General features: G+C 49.2%; 2 protein-coding genes across 2 annotated transcripts; both read left to right on the top strand.

Moving 5' to 3' along the window:
- The first annotated feature begins 204 nt into the window (after positions 1-204).
- On the top strand, positions 205-3,299 carry rpl22l1 (ribosomal protein L22-like 1). The gene is made up of 4 exons (XM_021562349.2): positions 205-353; positions 2,403-2,516; positions 2,695-2,816; positions 2,973-3,299. Exons 1-4 carry the CDS (start codon positions 345-347, stop codon positions 3,115-3,117), a joined length of 390 nt encoding a protein of 129 aa, XP_021418024.1. The 5' UTR covers positions 205-344; the 3' UTR covers positions 3,118-3,299.
- A 6,734-nt stretch (positions 3,300-10,033) lies between these two features.
- LOC110490917 (probable cationic amino acid transporter) lies at positions 10,034-19,305 on the top strand. Its single transcript, XM_036943746.1, has 8 exons — positions 10,034-10,213; positions 11,968-12,603; positions 14,584-14,820; positions 14,898-15,115; positions 15,249-15,395; positions 15,483-15,691; positions 15,808-16,610; positions 18,450-19,305. The coding sequence occupies exons 2-8, from the start codon at positions 12,309-12,311 to the stop codon at positions 18,872-18,874; spliced, it is 2,334 nt and encodes a 777-aa protein (XP_036799641.1). The 5' UTR covers positions 10,034-10,213; positions 11,968-12,308; the 3' UTR covers positions 18,875-19,305.

The raw sequence follows: 19,305 nt of genomic DNA, 5'->3' as shown, positions 1-19,305 counted from the left end.
ATGAACCCCTCTTTTTTCAAACTAATATAGCAGTACAGTAGATTTATCATAAGATATACAAAGCAAAGTATTTTTTTTTTAAATACAGCATTCAAAGGCAAATTACAGAAAAATGGTTCATTTCACAACTATATACCACCAGTGATTTATTTATTGAAAGTATGGTAATAGTATTTCCTTCATTTAATTCATCAGTGTACTGCAGTCTACAGTAGAATATCCCAAATTCCAATTTGAAATGCCATTCCTGAACAATGACCATATTAGGCAAAGGGCTCACGTAACGACGTTGACGAACACCGCGCCCGACTAACGCAACTTCCTTTCTACTCCGCACACTCAAGATGGCACCGGTACGTGAAAAGAGCTCGACAGAAAAACCCTTCTTATCATTGTTAATTTCACTTTATTTAACAAAATGTGCACCACTTTACATTATACATCAATATATATTTCTGGGGTTATGTGATTAAGTAAAGCAAGCGACTACTCGCCATTCATTAGGCAGTAAGGCTAAGCTAGCATAAAGTTAGCTAGCTAGCAGTACACGTGTTCAGTTTCAAAGTTATCATTACTGTAAATCAGCGTTTGCCAAACTCTGTCTTGGGGACCCCAAAGGGGTGCACGTTATGGTTTAACACTACACAGGCACAGCTGCGTGAAGATGTTTTGAGTTGGTGCTGATAAGTGATAATAATGCATTCTATCACCGGATTTGCCGAGTGGTATACAGTTAAGTGTTTTATTTTAATTTTTTTGAATTTAAACAAATGGGGGTTAATCTGAACAGGGTTCAGACGAATTTGGCCTTTTTAAAAACCCATTTCAAGCAATTCTAATTCATTTAGGCCTACATGACAGGAGACTATTTTTTGTAATACTACACAAGAGTGGCTAATCTGACACTCAAACTACCTAGGCCCAGATTACCAAAAGCATTTTAGGCTAAATTAATTGTTAGAACCATAGGATCTTATTTTAAGATTAAAATGTAGCCTTAGAATGCTTTTGGGAATCTGGGCCATGGTCAAGACCTGGCCCAGGGCCAATAAAAGGGAGACACAAATGAGTGTCACAGCTGTCTAAGGCACTGCAGTACCTGGTTCAAATCCAGGCTGCATAACATCCCCAGGATTGGGAGTCCCATAGGGTGGCACACAATTGGCTCAGTCTTTAAAAAAGTACATTGGGAGGAAATAAATAGTATAGGCCACTAAATCAACTTTCCAGTGATACTGACTCACCCAATGAAGATAGCATAAATATGCGTAGCCTTCTCACCATACCAGTGATGGTCTCAAGGTAGGCCTGAACTACTTTGAAAAAGCAGTGCGGTTTGTCAGTTGAGGAAAAAAAATGTAACTTCAACTGGCAAATTAGTCTTTTCACCAGTTGTAATTTGCTTTCCAAACATATTTCCTGCGATTGTATTTTGAAAAGGCTGTATCTATTCACTGACAGCCTGATGAGAAGTACAAACCGCCGAACAAAAATGCCATTCAAGTCAGGACTGACAGCCATTTTGAGCATACCCATGACCTTACCAGGGTGAGGTTCCAAACCCTTCCCAGCTAGCACATTAGTTTCCTTGAAAGTTGTGGGAACATACGTTTTTGGTTTCCCATTGGTTCTGGGAACAAAGCCATACGTTTCCTGACCGTTTAAAATATCATTTTTTTAATGTTCGGATAACGGAAGTGAAAATTTAGCCAGTGTAGGGAATGTACATTTTTAGGTTGCAGGGAGGTTTTATTAATGTCAAGTTTTGTCACGTTTTGATTATTTGAATCAGCTGTGTAGTGCTAGGGCTAAAACCAAAATGTGCAGCCCTCGGTCCACCCCAGCACTGAGTTTGAGAAACGCTCTAAAGTAATTTCCGAGCATAGATTCAAGAGGTTTTCCCAATTTAAAATATTTGTTTATTTTATAAGTATACATTTGGGGTCCTCTCTTCACTTGCAATGGCATAAATACATTTGATCTACCTTTGGATTGATGGTCAGTGTGAATTAGATCCACTGCCGTATAATAAAGGGGAATTTGCTATTCTCATTCCACGGAGGGGCGAGTGTCTGCAGGATTTTGCTCCTCCCTTGTACTTAAGGTGGATTAAGGTCACCATTTAGTAAAGCGCTCCCCTCACCTGGTTGTCTTGGTCTTAATTGAAATGAAAACCCCAAAACCAGTAGACACTAGGCCCTCTGGAATGAGTTTGACACCCCTGTATTACACTACTCTAGTCTAAGGAAAACTGAATCATGTTGTCTTAATCCCTATTCTATCTGAGAGCCATGGTTTAGAATCAGGAGGAACATTAGATTGAGGAATGCCTGTCATGGCGATCAGAATCATTCCCGTCGTTTATATTTCTATGATCTGAATGCCATGGTTGTTTTCCCTAGCTAAAGCAGAAGAAACAGACTGTGGTCAAGAGGACCAAGAGGGGGGTGTCCTGGAAGTTCACCCTGGACCTGACCCACCCTGTGGAGGATGGCATTTTGGACTCGGCCAACTTTGTAAGTTACCAGCCCTGCTTTGCCTGACACCACCTCCTCCTCATCATTAAGCAGGCTAGGGATATTATACTTTATTACTGTGTTGTGTTTGCCTAACTCTGTGTGTGGACTAGGGCTCCATTCCCTAGCTCAAACCCTAGGGTTCTCTTCCCTAGTGTCACTGTGCTCTGTCCAACAGGAAACATTCCTCAAAGAGAGGGTAAAAGTCAACGGCAAGACAGGAAATCTGGCGAATGTAATCGAGATCGCCCGCCTGAAGAACAAGATCAACGTCACGTCACAGAAGCAGTTCTCTAAGAGGTGGGCTGTTGGTGTCCGTAGTCTACTACTCAGCATGCCTTGTTAACCAGGAGTAGGTTTAGAAACACCCTGGCCTCTACCCTTTAGGACAGATCTGAAGTGTTCTTCTCCCCTTCTTTGACGTCAAACTCATTATCCTCTCCCATTTGTCCACAGGTACCTGAAATACCTGACCAAGAAGTACCTGAAGAAGAACAACCTCCGTGATTGGCTGAGAGTCGTGGCGTCAGACAAGGAGACCTACGAGCTGAGATACTTCCAGATCAGCCAGGAAGAGGAGGAGTCAGACAATGACGAGTAGAACCAAGCTCCGCACACCTGCCCCAGCATGTAGGACTGGAGACTGGCCGGTCCCACACACGTGTCACCTGCGTGTCAGGGAAAGTCGTTTGAGAGACCTTTCTTTTTTTCAGTGGATGGACTGCAAACTTCAGTGTGTTTCATCATGAGATAGGATAATAAATTAGATCAACAAAACAGTCATGGTGTGTTCTGCCCGTTTATTTTGTGGGTGCATGACTTTCAATGAAGTATGAGTTTGGGTGTGGAATAATTGTCACAGAATTTCTCAGATGACCATCACAGGTGTAATTCCCAGTATGTCCACATGATGTCACCAGGGGCTGAGTACTGTGTCCTGTTGTATTGTTATACCGTGTGCAAAGCAGCAATGCTGGCTAAACCGGAAGTTATTTTTTAAAAAATATAAAATAAATGACCTCGACGACGCACTGCTCTTAGAATATGGAGTACGGGATTATCATCCTTTAACCAGAGTATGAACCCTACTCCTATATGATCTTTACTATACCCCACCTCCAGTGTAGATACCCCAGGTGGCAGGTAGCCTAGTGGTTAGAGCGTTGGGCCAGTAACTCGGTTGCCCCGAGCTGACTAGGTAAAAATCTCGTTCTGGCCTTGAACAAGGCAGTTAAACCAATTTGTCCATAACTGACTTGCCTAGTTAAAAAGAATAGTCTGCAGCCTTCTTCAGTTCACTATAATCCAAACAAATCTTTCCGACCAACTAACTGTTTATAAATGTAATGTTTTGGTAGCAGTAGTCTGGGTCAGTGTTTTTACTCTGTTATTGTCTGCCTAGTTTGAGTTTCCTTAATCTTATGTTATATAATCTTGGCTGATGTCAGAATGCTAGTGAATGTTTTATATTCCCAGGTTTTGTTTTCCTTTCATCTGTGTGGGTGTCCTTCAGTACAAACCGTTCCTCAACGTAGCAAACGTTCAAACGAACTGAAAGCACCCCTGGTTTGTTAGGTGTGTCTTGAGTGTGTGTGGATGCATGGGTGTCTCTGGGTTTGTTCTCACTCTCTAATCAGCTCTCATCTGCAGTGGATAAAACACACTGCCCATTTCACCCTGAATGACCCTGCAACTGCACAGTAGTGTATGTTTTCCTGTCTTTGTGTGTGTGCTTCTACTGACTCTCAGTGTGTCTGCTTTATATTGCAGGGAACTGTGTATGTTATTAGCCCTGAGACTGATTAGTCAGGCTGCAGGTAGGTAACCTGACCTGTTCTGTCAGATGACAAGCAGATTACAGCAACGATACAATACTGGAGTAGCTATAAAACTGTCCTCCGACCATACCTAGCCCTATACCCCAGTCCACATGATCCTAGACCCATTATACCCCAGCCCACATGATCCTAGCCCTATACCCCAGTCCACATGATCCTAGACCCATTATACCCCAGCCCACATGATCCTAGCCCTATACCCCAGTCCACATGATCCTAGACCCATTATACCCCAGCCCACATGATCCTAGACCCATTATACCCCAGTCCACATGATCCTAGATCCATTATACCCCAGTCCACATGATCCTAAACCCATTATACCCCAGCCCACATGATCCTAAACCCATTATACCCCAGCCCACATGATCCTAAACCCATTATACCCCAGCCCACATGATCCTAAACCCATTATACCCCAGCCCACATGATCCTAGACCCATTATACCACAGCCCACATGATCCTAAACCCATTATACCCCAGTCCACATGATCCTAAACCCATTATACCCCAGTCCACATGATCCTAAACCCATTATACCCCAGCCCACATGATCCTAAACCCATTATACCCCAGTCCACATGATCCTAGACCCATTATACCCCAGCCCACATGATCCTAGACCCATTATACCCCAGTCCACATGATCCTAGACCCATTATACCCCAGCCCACATGATCCTAAACCCATTATACCCCAGCCCACATGATCCTAGACCCATTATACCCCAGTCCACATGATCCTAGATCCATTATACCCCAGTCCACATGATCCTAGACCCATTATACCCCAGCCCACATGATCCTAGACCCATTATACCCCAGCCCACACGATCCTAGACCCATTATACCCCAGCCCACATGATCCTAGACCCATTATACCCCAGCCCACATGATCCTAGACCCATTATACCCCAGTCCACATGATCCTAGATCCATTATACCCCAGCCCACATGATCCTAGACCCATTATACCCCAGCCCACATGATCCTAGACCCATTATACCCCAGCCCACATGATCCTAGCCCTATACCCCAGTCCACATGATCCTAGACCCATTATACCCCAGCCCACATGATCCTAGCCCTATACCCCAGTCCACATGATCCTAGACCCATTATACCCCAGCCCACATGATCCTAGACCCATTATACCCCAGTCCACATGATCCTAAACCCATTATACCCCAGCCCACATGATCCTAAACCCATTATACCCCAGCCCACATGATCCTAGACCCATTATACCCCAGCCCACATGATCCTAGACCCATTATACCCCAGCCCACATGATCCTAAACCCATTATACCCCAGCCCACATGATCCTAGATCCATTATACCCCAGCCCACATGATCCTAGACCCATTATACCCCAGCCCACATGATCCTAGACCCATTATACCCCAGTCCACATGATCCTAGACCCATTATACCCCAGCCCACATGATCCTAGACCCATTATACCCCAGCCCACATGATCCTAGACCCATTATACCCCAGCCCACATGATCCTAAACCCATTATACCCCAGCCCACATGATCCTAGACCCATTATACCCCAGCCCACATGATCCTAGACCCATTATACCCCAGCCCACATGATCCTAGACCCATTATACCCCAGTCCACATGATCCTAGACCCATTATACCCCAGCCCACATGATCCTAGACCCATTATACCCCAGCCCACATGATCCTAGACCCATTATACCCCAGTCCACATGATCCTAGACCCATTATACCCCAGCCCACATGATCCTAGACCCATTATACCCCAGTCCACATGATCCTAGACCCATTATACCCCAGCCCACATGATCCTAGACCCATTATACCCCAGCCCACATGATCCTAGACCCATTATACCCCAGCCCACATGATCCTAGACCCATTATACCCCAGTCCACATGATCCTAGACCCATTATACCCCAGCCCACATGATCCTAGACCCATTATACCCCAGCCCACATGATCCTAAACCCATTATACCCCAGCCCACATTATCCTAGACCCATTATACCCCAGCCCACATGATCCTAGACCCATTATACCCCAGCCCACATGATCCTAGACCCATTATACCCCAGCCCACATGATCCTAGACCCATTATACCCCAGCCCACATGATCCTAGACCCATTATACCCCAGTCCACATGATCCTAGCCCTATACCCCAGCCCACATGATCCTAGACCCATTATACCCCAGCCCACATGATCCTAGACCCATTATACCCCAGTCCACATGATCCTAGACCCATTATACCCCAGCCCACATGATCCTAGACCCATTATACCCCAGCCCACATGATCCTAGACCCATTATACCCCAGCCCACATGATCCTAAACCCATTATACCCCAGCCCACATGATCCTAGACCCATTATACCCCAGCCCACATGATCCTAGACCCATTATACCCCAGCCCACATGATCCTAGACCCATTATACCCCAGTCCACATGATCCTAGACCCATTATACCCCAGCCCACATGATCCTAGACCCATTATACCCCAGCCCACATGATCCTAGACCCATTATACCCCAGCCCACATGATCCTAGACCCATTATACCCCAGCCCACATGATCCTAGACCCATTATACCCCAGCCCACATGATCCTAGACCCATTATACCCCAGCCCACATGATCCTAGACCCATTATACCCCAGCCCACATGATCCTAGACCCATTATACCCCAGCCCACATGATCCTAGACCCATTATACCCCAGCCCACATGATCCTAGACCCATTATACCCCAGTCCACATGATCCTAAACCCATTATACCCCAGCCCACATGATCCTAGACCCATTATACCCCAGCCCACATGATCCTAGACCCATTATACCCCAGCCCACATGATCCTAGACCCATTATACCCCAGCCCACATGATCCTAGACCCATTATACCCCAGTCCACATGATCCTAAACCCATTATACCCCAGCCCACATGATCCTAGACCCATTATACCCCAGCCCACATGATCCTAGACCCATTATACCCCAGCCTACATGATCCTAGACCCATTATACCCCAGCCCACATGATCCTAGACCCATTATACCCCAGCCCACATGATCCTAAACCCATTATACCCCAGCCCACATGATCCTAGACCCATTATACCCCAGCCCACATGATCCTAGACCCATTATACCCCAGCCCACATGATCCTAGACCCATTATACCCCAGCCCACATGATCCTAAACCCATTATACCCCAGCCCACATGATCCTAAACCCATTATACCCCAGCCCACATGATCCTAGACCCATTATACCCCAGCCCACATGATCCTAGACCCATTATACCCCAGCCCACATGATCCTAAACCCATTATACCCCAGCCCACATGATCCTAGACCCATTATACCCCAGCCCACATGATCCTAAACCCATTATACCCCAGCCCACATGATCCTAGACCCATTATACCCCAGCCCACATGATCCTAGACCCATTATACCCCAGCCCACATGATCCTAGACCCATTATACCCCAGCCCACATGATCCTAGACCCATTATACCCCAGCCCACATGATCCTAGACCCATTATACCCCAGTCCACATGATCCTAGACCCATTATACCCCAGCCCACATGATCCTAAACCCATTATACCCCAGCCCACATGATCCTAAACCCATTATACCCCAGCCCACATGATCCTAGACCCATTATACCCCAGTCCACATGATCCTAGACCCATTATACCCCAGCCCACATGATCCTAGACCCATTATACCCCAGCCCACATGATCCTAGACCCATTATACCCCAGCCCACATGATCCTAGACCCATTATACCCCAGCCCACATGATCCTAAACCCATTATACCCCAGCCCACATGATCTTAGACCCATTATACTCCAGCCCACATGATCCTAAACCCATTATACCCCAGCCCACATGATCCTAAACCCATTATACCCCAGCCCACATGATCCTAGACCCATTATACCCCAGCCCACATGATCCTAGACCCATTATACCCCAGCCCACATGATCCTAAACCCATTATACCCCAGCCCACATGATCCTAGACCCATTATACCCCAGCCCACATGATCCTAAACCCATTATACCCCAGCCCACATGATCCTAAACCCATTATACCCCAGCCCATATGATCCTAAACCCATTATACCCCAGCCCACATGATCCTAGACCCATTATACCCGAGCCCACATGATCCTAGACCCATTATACCCCAGTCCACATGATCCTAGACCCATTATACCCCAGCCCACATGATCCTAGACCCATTATACCCCAGCCCACATGATCCTAAACCCATTATACCCCAGCCCACATGATCCTAGACCCATTATACCCCAGCCCACATGATCCTAGACCCATTATACCCCAGTCCACATGATCCTAGACCCATTATACCCCAGCCCACATGATCCTAGACCCATTATACCCCAGCCCACATGATCCTAAACCCATTATACCCCAGCCCACATGATCCTAAACCCATTATACCCCAGTCCACATGATCCTAAACCCATTATACCCCAGTCCACATGATCCTAGACCCATTATACCCCAGCCCACATGATCCTAGACCCATTATACCCCAGCCCACATGATCCTAAACCCATTATACCCCAGTCCACATGATCCTAAACCCATTATACCCCAGTCCACATGATCCTAAACCCATTATACCCCAGCCCACATGATCCTAGACCCATTACACCCCAGCCCACATGATCCTAAACCCATTATACCCCAGCCCACATGATCCTAAACCCATTATACCCCAGCCCACATGATCCTAAACCCATTATACCCCAGCCCACGTGATCCTAAACCCATTATACCCCAGCCCACATGATCCTAAACCCATTATACCCCAGCCCACATGATCCTAAACCCATTATACCCCAGCCCACATGATCCTAAACCCATTATACCCCAGTCCACATGATCCTAAACCCATTATACCCCAGTCCACATGATCCTAAACCCATTATACCCCAGCCCACATGATCCTAGACCCATTATACCCCAGCCCACATGATCCTAAACCCATTATACCCCAGCCCACATGATCCTAGACCCATTATACCCCAGCCCACATGATCCTAAACCCATTATACCCCAGCCCACATGATCCTAAACCCATTATACCCCAGCCCACATGATCCTAAACCCATTATACCCCAGCCCACATGATCCTAAACCCATTATACCCCAGCCCGCCCACATGATCCTAAACCCATTATACACCAGCCCGCCCACATGATCCTAAACCCATTATACCCCAGCCCACATGATCCTAAACCCATTATACCCCAGCCCTCAACGGTCAACACCACAAAAATAACCTGGAGAAGAGGGAGGAGGATGATTAAGTATTAGCCCATCTCCAGCTTAAACTCCTCTCCTCCATCATCTCTGTTCCTTAGATCTCTCATCTCTGCTAACACCACATCCACTGCTGGGATCCCCTGGTTCCAGGCCTGTGGGATCTAATATGAGAGGGCTGTTGATGAGGCCAGTAAATGAGGCCAGTATAAATCACATTTCTCGGGGTGTAGTTAACCATTGACTGACTGAGTCGCTCCTCCCTATAGATAACACACACCTGTCTCATTCCCAGGTTTCATACGGTACAGCTGGACACACCACCCAGGCTGGCTCCTTGGTGATGAATAATAGACTTGACTCTGATCACATGGACTGGCTACTGAATAATTTACCCCCTTCTCTCCCTTCGACCTCCTCTTTCACCTCCTCCCAGTCCGGCCTTGGCTGCTCTCTCTTTCTCTGCAGTAAACATGGAACCGAGGTAAAGCCTCTGTATCTGCCCATTCTCCTGGGGAAAGCACCAAACGGGTGAGTGTTTATTCTGTGTCCTGTATGTGCATTCGTGTACATATGTGTTGAAAGACTAGAGATGTTCTGTGTTATTCACCTGTCTATTGTGGTCTCGCCTCTCGCCTGTCCGTCAGTCACCTGTTTGTCAGTCACCTGTCTGTCAGTTACCTGTCTGTCAGTTACCTGTCCGTCAGTCACCTGTCCGTCAGTCACCTGTCCGTCAGTCACCTGTCTATTGTGGTCTCACCTCTCGCCTGTCCGTCAGTCACCTGTCCGTCAATTACCTGTTCGTCAGTCACCTGTCTGTCAGTTACCTGTCTGTCAGTCACCTGTCTGTCAGTTACCTGTCCGTCAGTCACCTGTCCGTCAGTCACCTGTCTATTGTGGTCTCGCCTGTCTATCAGTCACCTGTCCGTCAGTCACCTGTCTGTCAGTTACCTGTCCGTCAGTCACCTGTCCGTCAGTCACCTGTCTGTCAGTCACCTGTCTGTCAGTCACCTGTCTGTCAGTCACCTGTCCGTCAGTCACTTGTCTGTCAGTCACTTGTCTGTCAGTCACCGGTCTGTCAGTCACATGTCAGTATGTCACCTGTCCATCAGTCACCTGTGGGTTCTTTATCGTGAAGCTGCAGCCTACATATGGAAACCAGTTTCTTTATTCATATATCTAATTTCATTTTGTTCCTCAGGGAAATTTATCTTGTTTAAATCAGTAACTTAATGTTACTGTCAGTAGTGTAGGTTATAGATGTACACAGAGGGTAGTTTGTTGTCTGTCGGCTGAAGTTGGTGTAGTTCTCTACTGTGATGTGGGATCAGGTGCTGTCTGATAAATATTTTAGAGGGAGTCTCGCTCTAGTGAGAGAGGAGAAAAGGTGATGCCTTTATGTTCTAGTGTTACTTACAGGCGTACCTACAGGCATACGTACCTACAGGCATATGTACCTACAGGCATATATGTACCTACAGGCATATGTACCTACAGGCATATATGTACCTACAGGCATATGTACCTACAGGCATATATGTACCTACAGGCTTACCTACAGGCTTACTTACAGGCATACGTACCTACAGGCTTACCTACAGGCTTACCTACAGGCATACGTACCTACAGGCTTACATACAGGCTTACTTACCTACAGGCATACGTACCTACAGGCTTACCTACAGGCTTACTTACCTACAGGCTTATGTACCTACAGGCTTACATACCTACAGTACAGGCGTACGTACCTACAGGCGTGTCTACAGTACAGGCGTGCCTACAGTACAGGCGTACCTACAGTACAGGCGTGTCTACAGTACAGGCGTACGTACCTACAGGCGTATGTATCTACAGGCGTACATACCTACAGGCGTACATACCTACAGGCTTACCTACAGTATTACCTACAGGCATACGTACCTACAGGCGTACATACCTACATTCTTACCTACAGGCATACGTACCTACAGGCTTACCTACAGGCATACGTACCTACATTCTTACCTACAGGCATACGTACCTACAGGCTTACCTACAGGCGTAACTACAATATTACCTACAGGCGTAACTACAGTATTACCTACAGGCATACGTACCTACATTCTTACCTACAGGCGTACCTACAGTATTAACTACAGGCATACGTACCTACAGGCATACGTACCTACAGGCATACGTAACTACAGGTTTACCTACAGGCTTAATGCTATCACCTGTGTTCAGCACTGTCTGCCCGTCAATCTGTCTAACATTTACAACAACACATTATTTTTCTGTCTTTACAGAGACCTCAGCGCAAACTCCAACTCCAGAACAGTGTGGACTGAAGCTGGCATGGATACTCTCTGACACAGAGACAGACAGAGAGAGAGACACAGAGACAGACAGAGAGAGAGACAGAGAGAGAGACAGAGAGACAGACAGAGAGAGAGACAGAGAGAGAGACAGAGACAGAGAGAGAGAGAGAGAGAGACAGAGAGAGAGACAGAGAGAGAGACAGAGACAGAGAGAGAGAGAGTGACAGAGACCGACAGAGAGAGAGACAGAGACAGAGACAAATGAGAGGGAAATAGTGATAAAGGAATAGGTTGGAGGAAACACACACACCCATCCCGTTCCCACCGCTATGGCAGAATGGCTGAGGCGTGTGTCCTGGGGAGATGCATGGTACAGCCTGTACTCCCGCCTGCTCAGGACCAAACCTGTGGGTAGGATGGGTCAGGGGTCAGAGGTCAGCGACGATATCACAGAGGTAGGGGGGCTGGCTAGGGTCCTGACGACAGCTGACCTGGTGTCGCTAGGGGTGGGGAGCTGCGTTGGCACAGGGATGTACGTGGTTGCCGGGCTGGTTGCTAAGGAGATGGCGGGGCCAGGAGTGATCCTGTCCTTCATCATCGCTGCTGTGGCTTCTATACTGTCAGGTCAGAGACACGCACATACACACACACACATACAGTGGGGCAAAAAAGTATTCAGTCAGCCACCAATTGTGCAAGTTCTCCCACTTAAAAAGATGAGAGAGGCCTGTAATTTTCATCATAGGTACACTTCAACTATGACAGACAAAATTAGAAAAAAAATCCAGAAAATCGCATTGTAGGATTTTTAATGAATTTATTAGCAAATTATGGTGGAAAATAAGTATTTGGTCAATACTTTGTTATATACCCTTTGTTGGAAATGACAGAGGTAAAACGTTTTCTGTAAGTCTTTACAAGGTTTTCACACACTGTTGCTGGTATTTTGGCCCATTCCTCCATGCAGATCTCCTCTAGAGCAGTGATGTTTTGGGGCTGTTGCTGGGCAACACAGACTTTCAACTCCCTCCAAAGATTTTCTATGGGGTTGAGATCTAGAGACTGGCTAGGCCACTCCAGGACCTTGAAATGCTTCTTACAAAGCCACTCCGTGTGTTTGGGATCATTGTCATGCTGAAAGACCCAGCCACGTTTCATCTTCAATGCCCTTGCTGATGGAAGGAGGTTTTCACTCAAAATCTCACGATTCATGGCCCCAATCATACTTTCCTTTACACGGATCAGTCGTCCTGGTCCCTTTCAGAAAAACAGCCCCAAGCATGATGTTTCCACCCCCATGCTTCACAGTAGGTATGGTGTTCACAGTAGGTTTGGATGCAACTCAGCATTCTTTGTCCTCCAAACACGACGAGTTGAGTTTTTACCAAAAAGTTATATTTTGGTTTCATCTGACCATATGACATTCTCCCAGTCTTCTTCTGGCCATTCAAATGCTCTCTAGCAAACTTCAGACAGGCCTGGACATGTACTGGCTTAAGCAGGGGGACACGTCTGGCACTGCAGGATTTGAGTCCCTGGCGGCGTAGTGTGTTACTGATGGTAGGCTTTGTTACTTTGGTCCCAGCTCTCTGCAGGTCATTCACTAGGTCCCCCGTATGGTTCTGGGATTTTTGCTCACCGTACTTGTGATCATTTTGACCCGACGGGGTGAGATCTTGCGTGGAGCCCCAGATCGAGGGAGATTATCAGTGGTCTTGTATGTCTTCCATTTCCTAATAATTTCTCCCACAGTTGATTTCTTCAAACCAAGCTGCTTACCTATTGCAGATTCAGTCTTCCCAGCCTGGTGCAGGTCTACAATTTTGTTTCTGGTGTCCTTTGACAGCTCTTTGTTCTTGGCCATAGTGGAGTTTGGAGTGTGACTGTTTGAGGTTGCGGACAGGTGTCTTTTATACTGATAACAAGTTCAAACAGGTACTGCAGCGCCAGCTGTGCCACCAGAGACTCTGGGTTCGCGCCCAGGCTCTGTCGCAACTGGCCGTGACCGGGAGGTCCGTGGGGCGACGCACAATTGGCCCTGCGTCGTCCAGGTTAGGGAGGGCTTGGTCAGTAGGGATGTCCTTCATCGTGCACCAGCTACTCCTGTGGCGGGCCAGGCGCAGTGCACGCTAACCAAGGTTGCCAGGTGCACAGTGTTTCCTCCGACACATTGGTGCGGCTGGCTGGATGGTTGGATGCGCGCTGTGTTAAGAAGCAGTGTGGCTTGGTTGGGTTGTGTATCGGAGGCATGATTTTCAACCTTCGTCTCTCCCGAGCCCGTACGGGAGTTGTAGCGATGAGACAAGATAGTAGCTACTAAAAACAATTGGATACCATGAAATTGGGGAGAAAAAGGGATAAAATAAAAAAATATATATTAAAAAAATCCTACAATGTGATTTTCTGGATTTTTTCTCCCTCATTTTGTCTGTCATAGTTGAAGTGTACCTATGATGAAAATTACAGGCCTCTCATCTTTTCAAGTGGGAGAACTTGCACAATTGGTGGCTGACTAAATACTTTTTTGCCCCACTGTATATGTGTTTGTAGTAGTTTGACATGTCTGTGTGTTTAACCTGGGTCAATTGTGTGTCTCTCTTCCAGGTGTATGTTATGCAGAGTTTGGCGTGCGTGTCCCTAAGACAACTGGGTCAGCCTACACCTACAGCTATGTCACAGTGGGGGAGTGTACGGCCTTTTTCATTGGCTGGAATCTGATCCTGGAGTACCTAATTGGTACTGCAGCCGGGGCGTCGGCTCTCAGCAGCATGTTTGACTCGCTGGCCAATCACAGCATCTCGAGCTACATGTTAACACACCTGGGGACACTCAGAGGCCTGGGTGAGTGAGTGACTGTGTGTGTGTGTGTGTGTGTGTGTGTGTGTTTGTGTGCCTATAATCTCCCCTCCCCCCTGCAGGTAAAGGGGAGGAGTCGTACCCTGACGTCCTGGCCATGGCCATATCGCTGGTTGTCACGGTAATTGTGTCATTAGGGGTTCGTAACTCGGTAGGGTTGAATAACGTTCTGAACATGGTCAACCTGGTGGTGTGGTGCTTCCTGATCATCTCTGGACTCTTCTTTCTCTCCGCTGACAACTGGGAGGCGGGAAACTTCCTGCCCTACGGATGGTCTGGGGTAAGAGATACGCTCAGCTAAACCAAGACAAACACGAATACGCAGGCACACACACACAACAACATTCACCGAGACACACACACACACAAACACATTAACCTCTCTCTGATGTGTGTGTGTGTGTGTGTACCAGGTGATGAAGGGAGCGGCCACTTGTTTCTATGCCTTCATAGGGTTTGACATCATCGCTACGACAGGAGAAGAAGCCAAGAGTCCCAACACCTCTATACCCTATGCTATTACTGCTAGTCTGATAACCTGCCTGACTGCATACGTCTCTGTGAGTACACGCACATCTCCCTCCTCTCTGCTGTTACTGTCTTCATTATTACGTGTGTGTGGTATTAATGTGTGTGTCCCTCCCTAGGTGTCTGTGGTCCTGACTCTGATGGTTCCTTATGACCTGATCGATGGTTCAGCTCCACTGATGGAGATGTTTGCAGTGCATGGGTTCCTGCCAGGGAAATACATAGTGGCTGTAGGGTCTATAGCTGGCCTCACTGTCAGTCTAATGGGCTCCCTGTTCCCCATGCCCAGGGTCATATACGCTATGGCTAGAGACGGACTGCTCTTCAGGTGAACAGCACATGCACACAGGCATGGACACACACACACACACACAGACTAATGTTATGAAGATGAATGTTCACTAAATGGTAGTAATGTGTGTTTATTCCTGTGTGTGTGTGCAGGTTCCTGGCCAACGTCTCTCCGTACACTCACACTCCAGCAGTAGCGTGTCTGGTGTCTGGCTGTCTGGCTGCTCTCATGTCTCTCCTTGTCTCCCTGCAAGATCTCATAGAGATGATGTCTATAGGAACGCTACTAGCTTACACCTTGGTCAGTGTGTGTGTCCTGCTGCTGCGCTACCAGCCCGACACAGACACACACAACTTCCTGCCTGGGGAGGAAGAGGAGGGGCCTAGGCAGAAAGAGGGCGTGATGGCGGAATGTGATGACGGAACTCTGCCCACCAACGATGACCAGATGTTGATTGGCGGAGCAGACTCATCGACCTTTGACCCTGACAGCTCCGGCTACCAATCGAGCGGTGTTGCAGGTGAACCTGGCGACTCTGGCAGCCCCTCCTCGCTGTTGAAGAGGGTTCTAGGTAGTCGTTACTCCACCCTGCGTGTTCGCCTGGGGATCCCTGACGCCTCGGCCCGTCCCACCCCGTCCTCCGGTCGCATGGTGACACGCTGCACCCTCCTTCTCTTCCTCCTCTCCTTCCTCCTCTGGGCCACTGTCATCTTCGGCGTGGAGCGAGGGACCGGAGCGGGCTCGGCCGTTTCAGGTATCGTAGCGACACTATTGGCGGGCAAAATAGCAACCATACTGGTGGTGATCGTGCGCCAGCCTGAGAGTGGGCGGATCCTGCCCTACATGGCGCCGTGCGTGCCGTTTGTCCCCGCAGTGGCCATCTTGGTAAACTCCTACCTGATGCTGAAACTGTCGCCGCTCACCTGGGCACGCTTCGCTGTCTGGTGCACTCTGGGTTAGTTACACTCTCTCTAGTCACTTCCTTCATGTGGAGAAGAGAGCCTCCTCTCTCCCCCCTCTCCTCTCTCCCTCTACCCTCCTCTCTCCCCCCTTTCTCACCTCTCTCTCTCTACCCTCCTCTCTCCCCGCTCTCCTCTCTCTCCCTCTCCCCCCTCTCTCCCTCTACCCTCCTCCCTCCCCCCTCTCATCCTCCTCTTACTCCCCTCTCTCCCCCCTCTCATATCTCCCCCTCCTCTCTCCCTCTACCCTCCTCTCTCCCTCCTCTCTCCATCTACCCTCCTCTCTCCCCCCTCTCTCCCTCTACCCCCCTCTCCCCCTCCTCTCTCCCCCCTCTCCTCTCTCCCTCTACCCTCCTCTCTCCCTCTACCCTCCTCTTACCCCCCTCCTCTCTCCACCTCCTCTCTCTCTCCCCCCTTCCTCTCCCCCTCTCCTCTCTCCCCCTCTCTCCCTCTACCCTCCTCCCTCCCCCCTCTCATCCTCCTCTTACTCCCCTCTCTCCCCCCTCTCATATCTCCCCCTCCTCTCTCCCTCTACCCTCCTCTCTCCCTCCTCTCTCCATCTACCCTCCTCTCTCCCCCCTCTCTCCCTCTACCCCCCTCTCCCCCTCCTCTCTCCCCCCTCTCCTCTCTCCCTCTACCCTCCTCTCTCCCTCTACCCTCCTCTTACCCCCCTCTCCCCCTCCTCTCTCCTCCTCCTCTCTCCCTCTACCCTCCTCTTACCCCCCTCTTCTCTCTCCCTCTACCCCCCTCTGCCCCTCCTCTCTCCCCCTCTCCTCTCTCCCCTCTCCACCTCCTCTCTCCCCCTCCTCTCTCCCTCTACCCTCCTCTTACCCCCCTCTGCCCCTCCTCTCTCCCCCTCTCTTCTCCCCCCCTCCCCTCTACCCCTCCTCTCTCCCCCTCCTCTCTCCCTCTACCCCTCTCCTCTCTCCCTCTCCCCCTCCCCCCCCTCTCATCTCTCCCCCTCTCTTCTCTCCCCCTCCCCTCTACCCCTCCTCTCTCCCTCTACCCCCCTCTCCCCCTCCCCTCTCCCTCTCCTCTCTCCCTCTCCCTCTCCCTCTCCCCCCTCTCTCCCTCTACCCTCCTCTTACCCCCCTCTGCCCCTACTCTCTCCCCCTCTCTTCTCTCCCCCTCCCCTCTCCCCTTCCTCTCTCCCTCTCCCCCCCTCTCCCCCCTCCCCTCTCCTCTCTCCCTCTCCCTCTCCCCCCTCTCCTCTCTCCCCCTCTCTTCTCTCCCCCTCCCCTCTACCCCTCCTCTCCCCCTCCTCTCTCCCTCTACCCCCCTCTCCCCCCCTCCCCTCTCCCTCTCCTCTCTCCCTCTCCCCCCTCTCTCCCTCTACCCTCCTCTTACCCCCCTCAGCCCCTAATATCTTCCCCACTCCTCTCTCCCCCCTCCCCTCTCCCCCTCCTCTCTCCCTCCTCCCCTCTCCCTCTACCCCCCTCTCCCCCCTCCCCTCTCCCCCTCCTCTCTCCCTCCTCCCCTCTCCCTCTACCCCCCTCTCCCCCTCCCCTCTCCCCCTCCCCTTTCCCCCTCCTCTCTCCCCCCTCTCCCTCTCCCCCCCTCTCCCCTCTCCCCCTCGCCTCTCCCCCTCCTCTCTCCCCCCTCTCCCCTCTCCCTCTACCCCCCTCTCCCCTCTCCCCCTCCTCTCTCCCCCCTCTACCCTCCTGTATCTCCTTATCTTTCCATCCATCTGCTCCTCTCTTTCCTTCCTGTATCCTCTTTCTAGGTGTACTGATCTACGGTTGCTATGGGATGTGATATTATTATGGTCTGTCTTTCTAGGTGTACTGATCTACGGTTGCTATGGGATGTGATATTATTATGGTCTGTCTCTCTAGGTATACTGATCTACGGTTGCTATGGGATATGGAACAGCTCTTTGGAGATCAGCACCAGAGAGGAACAGGCTCACGCCAGCACCTACCAGCGCTATGATGACCACCTTGACGACACCTTCTCCCCTGACAATGACCTTGACCCCCAGGACAACCAGGAAGAGGGGCGCTACCAGGGCTGGTCAGCGGAGAAGGGCTACCACTACCAACAGCAAAACCAGGATCAGAACCAGGATCCGGAGGGTGACCAGTACCAAAACCACTATCAAGATGGCAATCAAGATGGCAACCAGTACCAGGATGGCTCCCAGTACCAGAACCAGTCAGGTTATCAGTCCGGCCCTCAGGGCTCTTCTATGGGATCCAGGGGAAGAACCAATCAGGGCTACACAGATCCACAGGAACCCGGGGGCTCCTCTTGTGATTGACAGCTGCAGTGGAACACACCTACTTCCTGTTTCACTGGGCACTAGAGGAGAGGAAGGGCAGAGGGCTCCTGAATCCCTCATCAAGCCCCACACCATAGGCACTTGAGTAGACCTGAGAGGACAGGAGAAGTGAGCTATATGGCAACCATTCCACCTGGTCTAACTGTGTTTAAAATCAATCAATCTATCCGAGAGTGAATCAATTATACAGGAGCAAACATGCTCTTATACTACCTATTAGTCTGACTCCACTGGTGTGACATTGTACATGGGTGAGTTGGTTGGAAAACATATAAGATTGTTTTGTTTTAAGAGTGTGATCGTTCAAAAAAGACAGTATTTATTGTTGAATCAGAGTGTGTAAATGTGTGCAGAAAGAGTGATCTGTGTTTTGCTGTTGTCTGATAAACTGTCAATAAAACAAATACATC

This window comes from Oncorhynchus mykiss, chromosome 15 (genome assembly GCF_013265735.2).
Source record: "Oncorhynchus mykiss isolate Arlee chromosome 15, USDA_OmykA_1.1, whole genome shotgun sequence".
Lineage (NCBI taxonomy): Eukaryota > Metazoa > Chordata > Actinopteri > Salmoniformes > Salmonidae > Oncorhynchus > Oncorhynchus mykiss.
The sequence above is the reverse complement of the archived record's forward strand: the minus strand, read 5'-3'. Positions and strand labels throughout refer to the sequence as shown.

Bases quoted from the DNA above. Each gene is read 5' to 3' on its own strand.
- rpl22l1 (XM_021562349.2), top strand. The intron at 2,517-2,694 runs GTAAGTTACCAG...TCTGTCCAACAG, and splicing joins TTTTGGACTCGGCCAACTTT to GAAACATTCCTCAAAGAGAG. The intron at 2,817-2,972 runs GTGGGCTGTTGG...ATTTGTCCACAG, and splicing joins CAGAAGCAGTTCTCTAAGAG to GTACCTGAAATACCTGACCA.
- LOC110490917 (XM_036943746.1), top strand. From the start codon at position 12,309: ATGGCAGAATGGCTGAGGCGTGTGTCCTGGGGAGATGCATGGTACAGC. The intron at 12,604-14,583 runs GTCAGAGACACG...TCTCTCTTCCAG, and splicing joins TGTGGCTTCTATACTGTCAG to GTGTATGTTATGCAGAGTTT. The intron at 15,396-15,482 runs GTGAGTACACGC...GTCCCTCCCTAG, and splicing joins GCCTGACTGCATACGTCTCT to GTGTCTGTGGTCCTGACTCT.